Below are 21,475 nucleotides of genomic sequence, written 5' to 3'. Positions count from 1 at the left end.
CTTAAAGTTATGGTTCATCAGTAAGTCTTTAGCTATAGCTAATGTCGATTTCACAGCTGTTGCAAAACCTATAATAAATGTTTTTCTTTTACTTTTCCATATATGTTGCCCGGTCAATGTCTTTAAAGAATACAAGTATTTTATATGATTTTTCATTTTTTCTTCAAGATATTGAATATTGTGAACGCAAATGGCACGTTTGAATCCTTTTGCAAATGGATTTCTGGAGTTCAAAAAATCAAATATTTCATCTATAACTCTAACAAATTTTATAGTTGCTTCACAATTCTCAAATTCAATTGAAGTTTCGGAGAGATATAAAAGAGAATCTGCAACAGAACTGCCCGTTTGCGAATATATATATATATACCCCGTACCCTGTTTGCCGTAACCCGACCAGAATAAACCAGTTCTTTCGTTTGCCGATAGGCGTAGCACTTGCTGGCTCAAACATTTTTATAAATTTAAGAAAAAACTATCATTCGCTCTATAGTTACAGCTCCTTCAATAATTTACTTAGAAGGAATGTGACTAATTCTGTTGAAAGGAGAGATATCAAACTATGCCTCCTCGAAGAGATTTTTTTTATCGATTTAATATATCAACCAATATTCAAGCTTAAAAATGTCAGTTTTTTTATTTTTTCCCTTCACGTAAAAAATAAACCAAAACATTTTTTTTAAAAAACTCATCGAGGAAGCATAGTATAAGTCATGATCTTTCTATTGGAGTTAAAACCATGTTTCTACGGTATCTATGCATTGTATTGTGAGCATAGAGCCGTGGCTTGTTTTATACATTCAAAATACACCTTCGACGTCCTCTTAATATTTTGGTCCATTCCATCAGCATTTTGACATCCAAATGCGCAACACTTGTAAGGCATATTAATACAAGTAAAATTAAAATAATTGATAACTAAAAAAATAGTCAATATATAAAATGCATTCGGAGAAAGGTAATAACTTGAATAATAATAATATTAACAAATTATGAAATTTCGCGGTTGCAACTCCCAAGGATAACGTGATAAGTGTTAACTGGATAATTGATAATAATATCTATTCTGTGATAATATTTTCCGCCTCGGATAAAATGACGGAGTGCGGCTTCATGTATTATCATTAGTTAGCTATCTAGTTTATTATGTATATCTGTGTATCAGAGTATTATATTATCATATTATTTTCTCAGGGCTGCGATAATACGATTTATACTATTTTATTACATAGTAAAATGTAATATTTGTCATAACGTATAATTCAAAACTAATCAACCATTTACTTTTGTGACTGTTAAATATTGATTGCTGTAGTAAATACTAACCAGTATTTCAAAGTTGATGGTGAGATATTTATTAAATTCAAAGTAAGTATATATAATACATTAATGTTATACAATGGGATGGTGACAGGATTATTTGTAAGGGGCTAACACGCGTTTTGGGTATCGATTCACCCTTTAAAAATTGGTAATGTCTCTTTATTTATAATTAATAGAACGTCTTCATTTCTGTAAGCAAGTTTTAACTGGACAACTGGTACCTGACTTATTCACTATACCTAATATTAATTTATAGCAAAAAAAAATACAGGAATGTTGTGTAACAAATATTGGTGCATGGAGGTACCCACTACCCCTTCAATATTTGACATGAAATTGTCTGTTTTGGACCTATGTTAGCTATTCCACTGATATATGTTGTATTTAATGTTATTTTCATCATTAATTACATATTAATTAATTACAGAATATAATAAAAGTATCAATAATGTTCGCTGACACTTTGTCCAAGGTTCTTCCCTGCAGAAGTACTTACTTGATTTTTTCTCGACTTAAACACGTACAAGCAGCTCGTTATAAACGATCAATTAAAGGTAACAAACCATTGACTTATGAAATGGCTGGGCCTCCTCATACTATTGCTCACATCAAGGGTTGGAATTCATGGAATACTTGTAAGATGAATTATTCGCTTTAATTACTTCTTTTTTTATTTTTTTTTTTTGCATTTATCTGAATTAAGATTTTATTTTCATAGGTAACATGCTGGATGGTTTACGACCAGCTGAAACTGCAATAGATGATGAGTTTATTCGGCGTTTCATTATAGGTACTTGGCACGATTTGATTGCCAGTGAAATAATCATTAAAAGACAACACAATATTATAAGGATTGCTGCCATTACTGTTCAAAAAATTAGTGTTACTAAAATGTATTTCCTAATTGGTTATACAGAAGAACTTTTAAGTTATTGGTTACAATGTCCTATTAAATTAGAACTACAGACGGTTGAAGATCGTTCTGCAGTCGTATTTAAATACATTTAAATATATGTATCTTAGGAAATAAATAATTTCTTTGATTATTAGAATTTGAAAAATTATTATTAGTTTTGAAATGAATGTCATAATATATTGTTTTTTTTTATAAATATATTATTTATTACATTTTAAGTACAATTAATATGTTTTAAAATTGTTTTTACCTTTGAACTATAAAAAAAGCCAATTCACAATGAAAACTTGTTTTGGGAAGTAAGTATATAATATTCAACCATTTTGCAAATTATTGCTATTAATTTATTAAATCAGTATTTCCTATTCAATAATTTAAATCATGGATCAATAAAGTTTACTATTTTAGATACTCTATGACTAATTGAACACATATAAATAAGTAAGTACAATTATTGGAAGAACGTGTTTTTGAATGTTAATTAAGCTTTTTAACAATAATACTTGTTTATAATTAATTAATATGATCACTAACATCTAGAACCGTAAAACTGGTTGAATAAAAACAAAATCAGGAAATTAATACTTGGATGTCTCCACAACTGAATATTCGTGTTATTAATATGAAACTTTTGCTAACCCAAAAACATATTAGTATGCAATTTGATAAACTTAATTAATTTTTTTTGTATACTTACATAAAGATAAACATTGATTTAGCAATAATTGATAATGATCATAATAAATTATCAAATTCAAAATAAACTTTCTTGTTATCATTATTAAAATTTTCATTTTTCTTGTATTAATAGAGTTAATAGTATGAAAGTATTCTTCAAAAAAAAAAAAATCATTTCAATGGGTAGGCTTTTTGCTATTTTTGGGGTGAAGAAGTCTTGTATTGACGAAATTGTAAAAAAAAAATCCATTTTTTATCGCATTTTTCTTAGGTAAAAAAAAAAAGGGGATTATTATGTTATCGTATATGGTTTTCGAGAAGTTAGGGAAAAATGTTTACACGTTTACTTCCATTTTTGTTAATTTTATTTATATAATTGAAGTATTTATGATAAAATTATACAAGAAAAAAAATTTTTTTTCACAATATTGTTCACTTCTTTTTTATAAATCTCAATAATTGTTTCTAATCACCCTTTCACCCTTTAGTTGGTAAAATAGAAAAATACATTAAAAAACCATAAATATTTCTATTTACACTACCTTTCGTGGGAATAGAAACGGATTACTTAAAAAAATATTTAAAATAATTTGTATACCTGTATATACTAAAATTGCTCGATAAGACCAATATTTTAATGCATTGATCATATATTAAATTCAAATATAAAAGTCGTTATGATTAGGGTTGGGATTTTAATGTCCTTAAGAAATCGCGAAATATGACCTTAAAATAATGCAAAAATAACTAAAAAAAACTCATAAAATGCATTAAAAAAAATGTCTGAAATTTATTTAAAATAGCTTAAAATTTAAAAATATTACATTACAAGTATACGAGGTATAAATATTTTATTTTACTTTATATATTAATAAATAAAAAATTATTCTTTTTTTTGCTAAACTAAATCACGAGAGCGTTCAGGTTTTCAAATACCCCAGATCAAACAAACTAACAAAATAGACTATTTTAAATTTTAGTTTTAAAAGCTTAAGAACTTGAGGTCTCGGTGTATTGCACTCCCTGCACTCCTGCTACATCCGACTCAGCATTTTATATATCCTTTCTACGTATAATATAATAACACATTCAAATGGATTAAAATTTAATAATAAAACATATTCATTGTTTTTAAATTTATAGAATTAATAATCAAGTCTTATCACGCATAGTGTTATTTAAACTAAAATAGAATTATTTACAAATGACTCCTTTAAAATAATTTATTTGGCTATCTAAAACATGATTTTGATTTTCGATTATCAAATGTGGAATAAATTACAAAAATAACGATTTAAATATAAACTGTATCTTTATGGCTATATAGGTTTTTACAAATATTATCAGTTTTTACCTTTTTGTGTAGTTTATTAAAATAATAAACTCCCTCGGCACAGATATTTTTTAAACTTACCATTTTCACAAAAATTCTATAGACAGTACCTAATACAAACTTCTTCAGTCTCGTATTCAACCTTTAGGTTGGTTTTGCAGTTCGATATGCGTTCGCCACTCTTCCCTGTTACCACCTTACTTCTTTAGTTCTAAATAACTTGATAGTTTAGCATCGCAGATCATTTGTTTGACAGTTGAAGTTCTTAGACATCATCGATCTCTCTTACCTTCAATTTTCCCATCAATCTATAAACTAATTTATTTTCGTGGTTCAACATATGACAAATCATATTCCATCATCTTGTTTTGATGGTTTTCAGTATCCTTTTGTGTTCATTTATTTTACTAAGTAGGTATGCTTTCGTTGATATGGTACCGAATGTACTGATGTTCTATCCAACTCACTCGTAATATTATTTTCTAACACCATATTTCAAAGCTTTCAAGAACTCGTTATTTTGATTTTTTTAGGATCCAGTTTTAACAGTCATAAAGTGCTACATTTCATGTGTAAACTTTCATGAAATATTTTTTCACACTATTACTCATACTATTGGAGCATAACAATTTTCTCTTATTCATAAACGTTCACTTTGCTTGTGTCATTCTGGATTTTATTTTCATGATACATCTACCGTTTAGGTTAATTGAGCTGCCTAAGTATTTAAAATATTTTACTTGTCCAAGCAGCTGATTCCCTGCTTGTATGCAAACCTATGTAATCATTTTAAATTAAATGATATATTTTCATTCAAATATTGATGAATTTGAAACTGTTCAACTATGTAAAGTGGTGGTCAACTTTTATTTGGTAGTTGATAATTGAGTGCATTTATAAGGAGTAATAAATAAACATATATTATTTGAAACACAATCAACATACGTATATTTTTAATTTACTATATTATGGTAATTGAAAAAAAAAAATAAAAACATCAATGTAGAGCAAAAACGTTTTTCATTGTTTATAATTTTATTAAAATATGCATATGAGACATTTAGAAATTTCATTAACACTTATTCGATAATGTATTTTAACAATTATTATACAAATTACAAAGAAAATTAGTAGTAATATACTTGTATTGAAGAATTGTAACGTAAGGATTACATTCTACAAAACTTAATTACCTCTACACACATACAATATTGTAAAACACACGAAGACGGAAGTACTCGTAAGCTAATATGTTTGATCAACAATTACATTTGTTCAATTATACATAATACACAGTTACTGTTTATAACCAAAAAAAATTATACATTTACGTAATACATAATACCGTACATTGATAAGTAATTGTTTTATAATTTATGTTTTCATAATTCATTATAATTTATAGGTGTTTTTCGAAGATGTAAGTAATATATTTACCAGTGCCTTATGATTAACATGCTTGTTATTATAATGAGGATTTTTAAATGGTTTACTTTACTCCAAATCAAATTTTTACAAAATTATTTATTATATTTTTTCTATGCATAAAATTAAAAATATATTTTTTAAAAATTTAAGAATGCTGATCTCGATAGAATTTCTGAACTGTCGAAGTTAGTTGTGTAAATATTTTTTATTCCAGATTTATTTCAATTTAATATTTAATCAATACCCATCTATAGTTTAGAATTAAACACTTTTTAAAATTAACCAGCCAAAATAAACTGACATAATTTACTCAAATATTTAATAAATGATTTGCGAGACGACTTTTTGAGTAGCATACATTGCATGAATATAATTGTGTTTACTAATTATGTTTGAATACTTTTACTTTTATTATAAAACCAATGATATAATGGGTAATTTTAAACGTACATGATAGATATATATCTTCTTTTTGGTTTTATTGAAGAGTAATATTTAAATATATTTGTAACCCGAAAAACATAAAATTTTATAATAATATAATAATCAAAATAATAATTAAAATTACCATGTACCTAACTACGTTTTGATTTTACTCAGTAAGACAGCAGTTTATGATACATTAAATAGTGTTTACAATTTTGCTATACTACGATTTTTGCATAGGTAATCGTAACCGACAGAGTTTTTGTTATAAAATCAATGTATAAAAAAAAACACGTAAAAAGCAATGTATATAAATACAACTCAAACTATTAAAGCAGGTAAGTTCAATGAATTAGTTGGAATCAAATTAATTAAAATAACTATTGAATCATATACTCGTATTGTACTTTATATTTAATAATATATATTATACAGAAAACTATTAAGTACGTAAACATATGAAATGCGTGTTGTGTGTGTATAATATATATATGTATGTACATACTTAAAAACAATCTCATTGACTATAAAATATTAATGAGTTCAAATAATTAGATTACGAACATAGTTTAATTATTTCCTGGTCTTCGTGAAATTTTACAATATGTGTACGTATGTATAACGAGTCCTCAAGGTATTAAGATATAATTAAGTTAAAAAAAAAACATTTGTACATAATTAGTAATAAAAACGAATTATGTTCGCTATCGCCTTATATAACAAATAAGTATATAAACGTATTGAATGTTTTTACATCTAAAGAAATTCAATATAATGTTCTTTTAGCAAAATCTTATTATTACGTGACTAAATATTATGAGCATACATAAGTCATAAATCATTTCAGCAACGGTTAATACGAATTTATTATACTGAATTAATTGTATATTTATATAAGATTATATAAATACTTTGACGATAACTTAATTTATCAATTGTATTAGTACCTCCAAAAATGTCCCTCTCATTTAAATGTTGAGTATGTATGTAAAAAAAAAAAGATAGATGGTGAGAAAGTGAGGGAGAGGGAAAGGTTAGAGAAAGAAAGAGAGAGAAAAAAGAAAAAAGAAAAATCATCAGCACATTTGCTGCTCAGTCGACACCTCGACGGACAGATAATGTAATACCTAATGAAAGACTAATCAAGAATAGCGGAACAAATAATATTAAAAACAATTACGAAAAGGATAAATCTTACTAATATCATAAATATTTTTTGTCTTATTAACACGGTAATTTACAGAATTTTGAAATCCAAACGATTAAACATAGACTCAATGCGGGATTGAGCAAAACCGATTTTTATATATGAATGTATATCACAAGGGCATTTTTATTTGCAAAATTAAAAGTAGGTAATTACAAAAAATATGATGATAATAAAAAAATCGCACTAACTTTTTTCTCCCCCTTATCCCCCAGTTTTAAACATACATTCATAAATATAATATACATTTATTATATGCTGTATAACATAATAAATAATCATGTATATTATATATATATATATTACCTATGTACATTTTTGTGTGTTATTTCCGTGGTAACAGCATATCGATTTCGTATTAATTTATAATATTGGACAACTAAATAATATACGAATATTATACATTAAAACACAGCCATTGTTCCGGAATCTCGCCTATTTAATTTATCCTATGTGGCAAGAGTATATACCCCGAGTACGTCTGATTCTGCGTCCTAACAACATTATTATTCTAGAATAATACACATTCGTATTTCATACGTATAAAATATATATGTATGTATGTCTATGTATAAAAAATACATCTAAAATGTGTATTTAGAAATACAATGTAAAGTAAATAAATAAAAATAAAAAATAAATGACGAAAAGAAAAATATTTTTGAAAAAAATTACACAGACGTGGCTATATAATAATAATAATGATAATATTACATACTCGATTATAGCTACAATGATAATAATGTTTCTAATACGCTAATCGGATGAATAAAAGTAACATGAAAACGCTTAACAAACAACGAACAACATTTAAATGACTAAATTTATTTATTATTCTATTTTTATTATTACGTATAAAAAAAGCTTAAGTATATAATGTTTTTAAATTATGTTCGCGAATTTTCAAAAATTATTTAATACATTTAAAAACGATTTTTCCTTTATCAAATTGTAAAGAATTAATACACGTTAACATAGACGTCGTTAAAATAATAATTTTAAAAACAATAAAAACAGAGGTACGGCTGAGAAAACAAACAAACTTAATACAAATTTAAAAAAGAAAAAATAATAAAAATAATAATAATAAATTATTACCAGGTTAAGTATAAATAAAAATAGATAAAGAGCTGAGTTAATTAACAAAAAAAATTGGCTATTTTGTACTTTTGTTACAAGTATTTGTGAAATATCATACTGTTATATATTATATAAACATGAGGTAGAGCTGTAAAAAAGCTTAATAATTAAGTATTTTATGAAAAAGTTGTACTATTATAGTTACAAGTTTTGACTATTACAATAAATATAATATATTTATCAATTAATTAGGTATACGCGCTGTTTTTGAGATTTGTGAGTTATGCGTTTTAATACTGTTTTTGAGCAATATTTATCTCCTTAGCACAAAAGTACAATATAATATTCTATTTTACATGTCATGTTATCTCTGGCTTTCGGCCATTCAAATCTCAGTCTAATTATCCGTATCGTAAATGCACCATTGATAATAATAATATTACCTAATAATAATAATAATAATAATAATAATAATAATTAGGTACATATTACATTATTCTAAACTGTTTCAGATAATACACAATCACGCTGGACAACAATATATATATATATATATATATATATTTGCTATTACAATTCACAAACTTACACAATATTATTATTATCATATATTCTCTAATTTCTGCTTATAATTAATTATAAAACCACTCTGGTCACAACCGGTTTTTGCGACACAACAATAACAAATTTAAAAGATGTTTTATCACAATCTCAATCACAATACTATATTATATATTATTACCTACTTTGTTTTTTCTTAATGGTTTAACGTGGTTTATACGTTATATCACTTCCCTAACCGTTTCTATCACAGATACAATCACATGACATTTCCTTGACAATTTTTCAAGATAAATATATGCTTATTACGAAAATAATATACACCGAAGTCCTATTACATAAATTCTAATCTAAATCTACTTTCGTTAAAAAAAAAAATCAAGTTTTAACACATCACTCATAATGTTCGATTATAGGGTAAATTACACGATCCCGTAACGCCAAATTACTAGCAATATATTCTTGCATTTATCACATACAGGTTAAAAAAAAAAAAATAATATCACATTGAAAATTGCAAATTAAATTAAACTGATCGTGAATATGCGAGTTAACGTATTTATAATAGGTACATAAAGTAACAAAAATGAAAACAATATAAATATTTTAAACATTTTAAAGAAAAAGCACGACGATTTTTAGAAATAAAAAAAACAAACCGTACGTTTGATCATATAACAAAAACAATTTTGATTTTTTTAAAGGAAATATAAATGTTAATTTATTTGACTAGAGACTAATAATTATACTTAATTAAGATTTCTTTTTTGCTATCTTTTCATGTGTATAATTGAGTAAGACTCCATATACGTTATTATTGTATTTATTAATATATATATATATATTAAATATTATTTTTTTAATATGTTTTAATGAAAATGTATAACATTTAGGCCGTAGTCGTTTCTCGATCATCGACATTTGATTTCCCTTCCACACGACAACAATGGTTCAAAAAGTACAATGAAAATAATATTTATAATAAAAATCGCAAACATTACACATCAATTACTACGGTATCGTGATCGATTTCAATTGTTTCATAAAAAAAAAATAATATTAAAATAATTAATCACCAAACATAATATCATTATGGTGGTGGTAAGTATAAAATCGCGTTAAAAAAAATTGAGCTTTTCTCCGAGCGGTGCTCAGAAACCGAATCAACCGACGTCGATGACACAACAGTCAACAGTAATAATATTGTAAATAGAGACAACAAATAAACAAATACAGACCACCGAAAAGAAATGACGTGAAAATAAGACAAAGAAAAAAAAAAACGTATCCACCAAGAGAAAATAACCCCATTTCGAACCATTGCGCCGGGGTACGTATCATATTTTTGTTTAGAGCTATTAATTTATAAAATAATAATAATAATAATAAAAATAATAATAATGATAAAATAATATAATAATAATAAAAATAATTATATTAATAATCATAATAATAATTAATAATAAAAACAACGTATATATGTGTATATATAATACACGATGGCGATGTTTATTACACAGTACATTCAGGTTTATCGCTGATGGCTGTTGTGTATGTGCGTGGTCAGGTGTTTGGACAGATAGTCGGCCCTGGCAAAACATTTGCCACACATCTCGCAATGGTACGGCCGCTCGCCTGTGTGGATGCGCAGGTGCCGGGTCAAGTCGCTTTTGCCGCCGAACGCGCGGCCGCAGAACAGGCACGCGAACGGCCGTTCACCCGTGTGCTTACGCACGTGCAGCTTCAGGTTCTCCTTCGATCGGACGCATTTGCCGCAGAACGGACATGCGAACGACTTGGCATCTCGGTTGTTGTTGTTATTGTTGTTGTTGTTGTTGTTAATGTTACCACCGTTGTTGTTATTGGCGGTGGCCGCTGTGATGGCAGCCGCTGCTACCGCAACGGCAGCGGCAGCCGGCGTGGTAGTCCCTGATGCTGCCGCGGCGACTGCAGCCGTCCGTTGAGCGTTTGTCCGGAGCATGTTGAACAGCGATGACGGCGTCGGTGAAATAGCAGTGTCACCGCCGGCCACCACCTTTTGAGATCCGGTTCCCGGCGTTGCCGCTGTCGCCACCGCTGACATGTGCGTCGGATCCGTGGACACCACCTCGTTCGTGCTGGTCACTTGACTGTCGGACGCCAAAGACTTGGTGGTGGTCGGCGTGGCCGGCACGTCCCTGCTGTCGTCACTGTGCGCGGCTGTTATCGCCGACGGTACGTCTCGCTGCAACCTTTCCAGAGCGTGGTTGAGCCGATGCTTTTTGAACGATTTGAGATACCTGTACGAAACACACGTTCACGCCCACGTGTACAATAAAATATGAAATTATGCGAAGACAATTTTATAACAAAATAGATAATCAAGTAACGTGTAATCGGAAACCAAATCGCGAATTCCGTTGTTGTTTCCGTTGAATTATATTTCCATTGATACTAACACGCTAACCGAATTTTATTCATTGAAATACATTATGTAGAAAAATATCCGTGTTCGTATGTGGCGGAAATAATAAAAGATGAACACAGTAATTATTCCTATGTCATTACGGAAATCTTTGTATTATCGTCGAGATAATGTTAGATATCTTATTTCGGCGTTTCAAGTAAATGTTTTGAATATATATTCAACAAATTGCTTAATATAACTGAATAGGGTTCCGACAAGTAGAATCATTTTTTACTTGAAAAATTTTATCGATAGTTAAATTAGCTTCCTGGACTTGAAATAATGCGTTCCTCGCTCTTAATCGCTTTATTATTGGAGCAAAGATAAGAGAAAAAAAACAACAATAGTTAATATCGAACTCATAGAAAATATTTGGCTATTTTTATTGAAACGAACAAAATACTATTATGATTACAATAAACTTTCAATTAATATTTGGTAAGGTTGAAATATCTATTGGGTAGAGCAGTAATGCCACGTGAAATGAACAAATCTGAACACGAAACTTGAACCGTGTAATATGGATAGGAGAAATGTTAAATGACGACGGAGATACATTGCGATTTTATAACGGCCTAAAAATTAAAACTAAATGCAATAACAAGTCGTCCGACACGAGCGAAAGTTAACAGAACGGAATTCTGATGGGTTCGCGAATATTTTCGCGATAGTAGTGTTAAATTTTTTATCATAACCGGACCGGTTTATCGGTTAAGAATTGGTCGACGCGAAAACAGGTCGATTTAATTTCGGTGACGCCGCGGGAAACCTGTTCGCGTCAAACGCATACAACGGTTGTACAGTTGGGCAAAGGTCCGGTCCGATCTTCAGCACCACGGAGGACAAGTGCCAACAATTATAATTATAATAATAACTGAGGGGAGGGGGAATGAAATATATTTAGATACTTGCATCGTCCGACTTACCTGAATTGCATACCGCATATGTCGCACGTGAACAGCTTGTCGGCGGGCAAACGAGCCCGATGGTTTTGTTCGCGGTGCTTGAGATAGGCCGAACGGTAACGGTAACTCTGGCCGCACTGGTCGCACTGGAACGGTTTCTCGTCGCCGCCGTCACCTCCGTGTCCGCGCACTGGTTGGCCGGTGTGCTGCAGGGCCGTGTGCTGTTCCAGGAGCCACGTGGACGGGAAACCCGCTAGGCAGATGGCACACCGGATCAAACACCGGCTGGCCACCTCATCGCTGGAACTGACGCACGGCCCGATCAGCCCTTGTTGTTGGAGGACTGAATACAGCGACACAGACGATTCTGCAACAGCACACGCGCGCGCGAAACCGTATTATTCGTGGTGAAAACAACATCATCTCGTTATCTTATCGCAGTGGTTCTCAACCGGGGTGACATGTCACCTAAGGGTGACATTGACGCAGTGTAACGGTGACACGAAATCTCCACGGGAAAAGAAAAAAATAAGAAAATTTTTTTAATAAAATCATGTTATTGCCACAACTGTCATGTAAATAGCATGTTTTTCATGTATTCGCGCACCATTTCTGTGTCAACTCACGCACACCCACGTCCAGTATAGATGAAGTGTACCATATAATAAGTATCATTTCTTCCGCATTATATTCGAGCAGGGGTGGACGCAGAAAAAAATTTCGGGGGGGAGGTTGTTGAAAAAATGAGAATAATTACTGCCAGGCCTGTATTTAAAAATTTTGCGGCCCCGGACATATTATTTATGCCACCCCCTCCAAAAAAAAAAAAAATTTAAATGAATATAATGAATAAATGATTAAATGATAATACATTTTTTAATTAACAAATTAAACAAATTATAACATATTAAAGCATACTATTTTCTTTTTTTATTGTTTTATTTTTTTTTCATTAAGTACATAATTTTTAAAATTAATTTTGCTAAAATATTTTGCCACCCCTGAGACTTAATGTCCCCAGACATGTGCCTACCCGTGCCCCCTCAAAATACGGGCCTGATTACCGTTATTTTGAAATAATTGACTATTGACTATAGAGTGACTATTTTCGATCGTTATCAAATGACCATTCAACAAAAAATTTAGGGAAACCGTCAATCATAATGTACCATTGTAAATAATATTATATCGATTACGTATATTTACTTATTTTTACTTACTGATAATAAGCGTACTTACAAACACGCTTTATTTTTACGAAGTATTGCCATCATAGAATTTCAAAAATTTGAGTTTTAAGTACCAATACCTTTTAGAACATTTGGAAAATTACAAATTATTACAAATTCACTTTTCTTAACAAACCATTTTTTTTTCTAGCATATTTTAATCGTATTTTGAACAATTCATTTTTTTTAAGGTACATAAAATAGGATAACTACGTTTGAAATTAATCATCCATTAATTTGGGGGGGGGTTGAACCCCCAAAACCCTTCCCTGCGTCCGCCATTGTATTCGAGACATAAAATGAGAAAAAACGTCTCGAACAAACTGTTCATTTTGGAAAATATCGTTTGTACGACATACGCCCACGAACGAGTATATAGAGACATCCACCCACATCAACATTATTGAAATTTTACATAACTGCCGGGTTTTATTATATTACTACGTGCCTTTGCAACGTGAGTAAGAGTAAGAGTCATCATCACACGTTATATATTTTTGTGCAAAATTATTATTATATGCAGGTTTAAACTAATAGACAATACTGCAATAGTGATATGTTATATAATACAAAAACGTGAATCGATTTTCCGCAATTCAGTAAAATTTTATGTACTAATATTTTCATTTTTATTTTATCGTATTTTTGGCCTTAAGACCATGCTCACATACATATCATATGCTATCTTTCTTCATCCAAGGCTAAAATTCTTTAATCTGTATCCGGCTGAACCCACTTTACGTGTTTTTTAACCAGGTCCTCAGTTAAAGTCCTGGTCGTTCTGTTTATCTTTTTGAAACTTCTGGACTATCATATTGCACCATGTGAGTTAGAAAACCTTATTTTAGCCATGTATGCCCAGTCCCAGAAAGCCACCCTTTCTTTATTTCATTTAATTTATTGAATATTTGATGAATGCCCTTAATCTTTACATTATTTTTACTCTTCGATCTCCTGTATTTACAATTGTATAATGGCTAAAAATAAATCTCAGCCTTTTCCGCCGAATACTCAGAAATTATAAATACTAGGAATTTGAACTCCTGTAATCCGTTAAATTGATAGACACTCATTTAAAAGTCAGTAAATACAATATAGTTTTATATATATATAATATATATATGTATGATGGTAAAATTTATTAAATGTATTATTGTCCAGGCTGAACTCTAGGAATTAAATATTTTGTACATTTTATCTGAACATCAAGAAATGAAAGTTGTAGAGATGAGGACTTATTTCCGATTCGACCCAAACACTGATAAACGTTCGTATATTGCTCGATACAAGTATTATCTAAACCAGTGGTCGGCAACGTGCGGCCAGCAGGCTGCATCCGTCCCACACATCACTTTTATATGGACGCATTAAATTCCAAAATTAGGAAATTTCATTGAATATCATGTAATTTTTTTGTATTGTCTAGCTCGTGAACCCATTTTAATTTGTGAATGTGGCCCAAGAGTCCAAAGACCACTAATCCAAACACTACTTGGAATTGTTAACGTATATATACAAGTGATATTTATATTGTTTATATTTTATATAGTGTATTTATAGCTTACACGTATTTCAATATGCATATATGCATACGATACGTTAAAATCTAGAATATATTTTTAAATTTAGAATTTGAATCTATACTATGGTTCGTTATAAACTCTTCTATAACTATTTTTAAGTTGGTTATGTACGTTTTTGGATAGAAAAATCGTCCGTAACCAACTATATTTTCGACCAACCAAACAATGAAAATCTCATCTTGTTAGTATTTTAAAATGGTCATCTTTTATTCGATAAACTGCTAGACAATCACGAAAAAACTTTAAAATTTACTGTATTTGTTTTTACAGAATAATAAACAGTTGAGAAAAATCTTATGAATATTTATTTTAGTGAAATATGTAGACATTTTTAAAAGGTTCGTTTAATACATTTTATATTTATTTGTTTTGATAATTCATTTCAGTTTTTTGTTAACTTAAAGCTCGTTAATTCTAATTTATATTTTATTTTTGTAAACCTTAATTTTAATATTATTGGATATATTAAATTCTACAAAAATTATAAAATAACGTATTGATTTCAAAATTATACATATTTTGTCTTGCTAACGCTTAAACGTTACATAGAGTTTCATAAGATCAAAAACTGGAATCATTAGATACAAGGTTAAAAGTAATTTCTCGAGTAGTTTTAATGGTAATAGAAAACCAATAAAACAAGGGAATCACATTATATTTTTTCAGTCAGGCGTTTTATTAAAATAATTTCAATAATTATATTTGAGTTACACTTATTTAACTTATATATTCAGTATAGATATTAGGTAGTATTTCTAAACAGTTTTTGTCCAAAGTTGTTTTTTTGTGTACGATGGCTTATCTTTGTTCTTAAATTGGTATATACGACGTATAAAACATTCGGTCATAGGTCTTAAAAGTTTTTTATAAAAAATAATACTACCTAATGGGTTCTATCAACGGATATCATGTTTTTTCTATGAATTTCTTCTAATATTTATTTTTTTATTTTTTTTATTTATTATACTAACAAATACAGATTTTGTTTCCAATGACTAATATTTAAACTAAAATCTTTAATTGAAAAATAGAAAACATTTTCTTCATTATGTTTTTTTTTTTCATTTTAACCATGACTAAATTGTAATATTTACCTTCGCAATTTTTTATATACATTTTAACCGTTAAGTGATTTTATGTTTTAAACTTAAAAATAGGAACATAGAGGAGTGGTACATCAGTCACCGGTCGACCGGTTTCCGTAAAGATATTTCTCTGATCACTGGTTCTCGGATGCGTGACCATCCGAGTATTAAGCGATGTACCATGCTAGTCTCTTCTAATAACATAATTGTATCTTCATAAAATAATCATCAAGACGTAATTAAATAAACAGGTATATCTTAAATAAAATAATAAAATATTTGTTGATTATATGGTAATTTATTTTAGTAAAAACATAATACAAGAAATCTAGAAGAATAATTTATGAATACGTTACTTACAACATTTTCTATTAAAATTTGTAATTTTAACCGTTGAAATGAAAATTGTTTAGAAAGATAAATTTAATTTAATCTTTAATGTAAATAAAATCTATCTACAAATTATTTTTGATTAAAAACTTTGTACTTTTTATATTATAATCAAGTTGAAAATCGTTAATTTATAATTATTTTCAAATCTAAAAATACTCTTATTATTTAATATTTTTATTTAATGATCTATCATAAACTTACACTAAACTATTTAGTTTCTTATTTTGAATATTACATCGACACCGAATAGTATTATATAGTATTAGTATATGATATATATAATATTTAATTGGACGGATTAAAAACTATAGTTAATATAGTAAATCAATGTTAATTATCGTAAACCTGTTAAAAATATATGATTATAGGAAATACATTCCACTAAATATGGACCAAGATATTAATGACTGAACCAATTATTATTAGACGAATTTTTTAGTATTCTGATTTTACCTGTATTGTAAACGTGTGGCAAAGTCGAGAACCGACTAAAAGCGGAAAATCCTTGTTGTAGAACGGAAACTTGCGACCTGTATGCGGCCAATGTGTTGAACACTCCTTCCACCAAACAAACTTCCTATTTTACATACAATATATACACACAAATCAATCAATGTTAACGTAAAAAGACCTACATATTAATTTATAATGAATGCAATAGTTAGTCAGTAATCTGGGAACTAAGTATTGGACCACGCATTATATTATATGCATATAAATCGGTAATACGAAAATACTTATCTATATGATTTATATTAAATATATATTATACACATATATAAAAAATATTGATTGTAAATAATTATGATGTAGGACTGTGGAAAACTGGTAAATAAAATAATAACTGTTGTTTTTCATTCATTAGCAATTTTTTTAATATATATATATGTATATATATTGCACTGACAAAAAAAAACTATAATAAAATACACAAATAGCTAATCTTATGTTTTTAGCACCTAATAATAAAAAATAATCGATGATCTCACTTGTCTCGTTATCACATTTACTAAAAATAATTTCTTATACGCTACTGCGGGGCTCACATTGTCATTGTCCATTTGATAACAATTTTTATTATAAAACTAATTCTGCTTAACTGTATGCATAAATGTTTTTATAAATTTTAATTAATTGGGTAACATTGCAAGAAACATTATGATAGTGCTATAAGATAAAAAAAATAAAATAAAAATATGTGCACGAGTGCTCCGGAAAACTAATGATTTTCGTGACAAATATAGAAATGCTTATAAGACATATTAAAAGATCTTTCGAAAATTAAAAAATTAGATTCATTAAAAAATAACATATTTAATTAACACAGAAGAATTTTAAAGGCTCCTTCCATGTTCGTAAACTTCGTGATTTTAAAAATGACATATTTCTTAAGATCTCTTACGATACATATTAGTAAATATGAGTAATATAAGATGTTGTCTTTAGGTAAGTTAAATTGTAGATCTCAGATCATGCGTTAAAATGATGAGTATATATATATATACGAGTTGAGCATTTAGTAACGTTTGGTTATCATCATTATGTTTTACCTAAATAGTAATTTCAGATTTAAAATATATTTAATTATAATTATTTTAAGATGATAAGAAATAGAGCGTATTGTTTGGTGGAGGTACGCGTAATCACGAAGATTACAAAACATCAAGAGTCTTTCAAATCTCCTGTTTACATTTATAACATATCTTTTAAATTCCATACAATATGTAGCCTATCACAGTCGGAACATCTTAATCCTAACCCATGGTAATCGCAGTTGACCATGGTCTATCCTAAAATTAAGCCCATATTTATCGTTTATAAATACCATTGCTCAGTTTGAGTTCAGGTCATATGTTACATTCGTTTTGGTCCATCAACAAACAGAATAGTAATAAATTGTGAAGTATATTTGAGATAGTTTCCCTCACATAATGACATTGGTATATAGTACCATAACAATTGAGACTTGCTATTAACATTGTATAAAAACACTTAGTAACTTCACTATAATAATATATAATCATATATGAGACTGATTTGATATATCTTTATTTACGAATTCATTTCAAACAAAGACATTTTAACCAAATAAAAGTTAGTTGGTATTGTTACTTATAAATAACTAAAATGTAATAAAACTCTATAAGTAAACAAAACCTAATGTTTTATTCCTAATTATTTAAATATGAATATACATATTATGTATATTTTATTATTTTTATTATGCTTATAATTATTCAAAACAAAAATTGTTTTTTAGTTGTACAAAGTAACTAATTTCAAGAAAAGTATAACACATATATACTTTAAAAAAAGAAATATTATAATACATAGTCTAATCATCTATTGAAAAAATATCACATTCCTGTTCCTTTACATCTCGCTATTTTCATTCTAGTTATGACATTATACGTACATTTTTGTTTATGAACTAAATACTTTTAAAAATATAATAATATTTTATGAAACTGAGAAAATTTGATCACACTTAGACAAATATTATAAAATATGAATAATAAATAAAAAGCTTAAATAATTTATATTAGGAAAATTTTGCAAGGGATGTTAATAATATTATACAGTGAAATAATTGATAAAACGTATAAATAATATTATATAGTAAATATTTTTTGAAAATATATTTTGCTCCTTACAAAAGTTCTCGAGTACACAGGTATTCTAGAAAATATATAAATATTTTTCTTCTCAATATTTTTGTGATGCTATTAAATAATATATGAGTTTATATTATTTACTAGAATTTTTTAATACTTTAATGCTTAATTATTATTTGAGGACCAAAAATACGAACGAATTTGAATAAATTCACATCATGGTTTTAAAAATTAAATATTTACCATAATTCAAAATGTTATTTATATTTATTGAATATGTTTAGTTAAATAATCGATAGTAACCAAAATAAGAAATCAAATGGCATTTTTTGGCTGGTGAACTAAAAATAAACAATAAAAATGTTTTTAACATTAAATTTTTATTTGTATTTTTTTAATGAAATAAAATTTTAATAGAACAGATTTGAAGTAGTAATGTTGATAATTTTGAAAATGTAAATTATATTACTAAGCACTGGCACATATGTTAACGCCTACTACTATTATTAGAATAACTTGTTTTATATATATACATGTATATATTTAAATAATTTATTCATGCATATCACAGAAAATTAAACCTACTGACTTATGAATAGGCGGTAGGGCGTTCTGATTATTAGAAAAATGTAGTATATCAAATTTATTCGGAATTTTTGAATTCTAAACCAATTATACACATCCCTAATTTTTACTAATGTTAATAGTACCTACTCAAGAGTTCGTCTCAATGCAAAATGTTGAATAGTGATAAGTTTAAACATGAAAGAAAAACAAGTTTATGCCTTGAAAATTACAATTTACGGATGAATAAAATGTGATGTCCTCATGTCATCGAAATAATAAATGATGCGTTCAACTCTTTCATACGTTTACATAAAATGAAAACGATTGCAGTCCGGGTATCAATATTTTTAAAAACGTTTCAAACACTATAAGATTAATTTTTTAATCACACATATATTTATTATTATTAATGTATAATTTCGATATTTAAGTTGTTCTTTACAACAATCTGGTATTATTCGTTTTGGTGAATGAGTAAGGGAAATATTATACACTCCAGATTCAGTCAACCGCTTGGTACTTAACAATGTTTACGGGCCGTTTAACTTGGTTTCAAAACGTCAGATAAGAAATCATAGTTTAAAGCTGTCTAGAATTTACAGTGTGTATTTGTGGCTATAGAAATTGATAAGATCAAATATTTGTCGTACTGCACTTGAAAACGTCAATTATAAAACAAATTTGATGACATTGATCGAAATGGAAATGCTATTAATGTAATTATAACGAATGCCGAACAAACCGAGATAATAATAATTATAGTTTCGAGATAAAAACTAATGTACACAGCAACGTGGCATGGTATGCAGCAACGCCAATGGTAAATAATTATTGTGGTTTAAAAATTTTAATGCGAATTCTTCGGTTGACCGAAGAGGATTATCGACAATTTCAACGGTAAGGAGTAAGGACGCACACACATGACATACACACACCATTTTAGGACACGCCCAATAATGGATCTTTTCCTGAAAGACGATAGACACGTGCAATTGCGGCAGCGGTGTAATAAGCCCGCGGTGAAGGAGTTCGCGACCGAAGTCGAATCGATGAACGCGTTCGAATCTAATTTCACGTATTACATGCTCAGCCGGTTAACGCACCATGTTATTCCAACGATTTGTTGACCGAGGCCATGTTTGCCGCCGCCGTACGTATACATATCGTATATCGTCGACGACACGACATTAGGCGTCGATGGCACGACGGCGGCGGCGGCGGCATAGGCGGCTCGTACGCGCGGCATGTAGTCACGGCGCGCAGTATTGATTCTAACCTAAAATATTTGAACAGTTTTCGCATATGATCCTAACCTTCGGCGATAGTGCGTGTGCGTGTGTGTGAGGGATGGAGGTGAGGTGCCCGTTAAACGTTCTGGCGATTCTTTTTGTTTTTCGTCATGCAACAAAGCGTATATAAAAAACGCAACCGACGAAAAGCACCACGCACGTGTGTCATACACGTACACACTAGTGTGTTAGAGCGATGACGACGACGACGATAGCACGTCCATTCAAGTCGTATCGAGATTTAAATCGATATGCTTCTAGATTTCGGGTCGTTCGTATATAATACATTTAAATTTGTTAGTTTCAATAGAATTACGAAAATCTTAACGTTTTGTGTACAATATGTACGTGTGTCCTATGTGTTTGTGTGTGTGTGTGTGTGTGTGTGTGTGTGTGTGTGTGTGTGTGTGT

General features: G+C 28.9%; 2 protein-coding genes across 7 annotated transcripts in view; one reads left to right on the top strand and one right to left on the bottom strand.

The window, feature by feature from the left end:
- The first annotated feature begins 1,168 nt into the window (after positions 1 to 1,168).
- LOC112682220 (28S ribosomal protein S24, mitochondrial) lies at positions 1,169 to 2,369 on the top strand. The gene is made up of 3 exons (XM_025552734.1): positions 1,169 to 1,368; positions 1,751 to 1,958; positions 2,042 to 2,369. The coding sequence occupies exons 2-3, from the start codon at positions 1,772 to 1,774 to the stop codon at positions 2,329 to 2,331; spliced, it is 477 nt and encodes a 158-aa protein (XP_025408519.1). The 5' UTR covers positions 1,169 to 1,368; positions 1,751 to 1,771; the 3' UTR covers positions 2,332 to 2,369.
- Positions 2,370 to 10,393: 8,024 nt separating this feature from the next.
- Positions 10,394 to 21,475, bottom strand: part of LOC112682231 (myeloid zinc finger 1-like) — a 36,388-nt gene continuing 25,306 nt past the window's right edge. For 3 of the 6 annotated variants that reach the window (XM_025552756.1, XM_025552754.1, XM_025552755.1), the window contains 3 exons: positions 17,047 to 17,170; positions 12,325 to 12,670; positions 10,394 to 11,231 (listed from right to left, as the gene is read on the bottom strand). In XM_025552756.1, coding sequence (XP_025408541.1) covers positions 10,484 to 11,231; positions 12,325 to 12,670; positions 17,047 to 17,170 — 1,218 coding nt within the window. In that variant the 3' untranslated portion in view covers positions 10,394 to 10,483. The remainder of the gene's footprint in view (positions 11,232 to 12,324; positions 12,671 to 17,046; positions 17,171 to 21,475) is intronic. The other 3 variants (XM_025552753.1, XM_025552752.1, XM_025552750.1) reach the window with 1 other exon arrangement.

Source organism: Sipha flava, unplaced genomic scaffold (assembly GCF_003268045.1).
Source record: "Sipha flava isolate LNK unplaced genomic scaffold, YSA_version1 200_pilon_pilon, whole genome shotgun sequence".
Lineage (NCBI taxonomy): Eukaryota > Metazoa > Arthropoda > Insecta > Hemiptera > Aphididae > Sipha > Sipha flava.
This window is presented reverse-complemented; position numbering and strand designations above follow the sequence as displayed.

Coding starts and splice junctions, on each gene's coding strand:
- LOC112682220 (XM_025552734.1), top strand. CDS start 1,772: ATGTTCGCTGACACTTTGTCCAAGGTTCTTCCCTGCAGAAGTACTTAC. Junction 1,959..2,041: donor TTGGAATTCATGGAATACTT/GTAAGATGAATT, acceptor TTATTTTCATAG/GTAACATGCTGGATGGTTTA.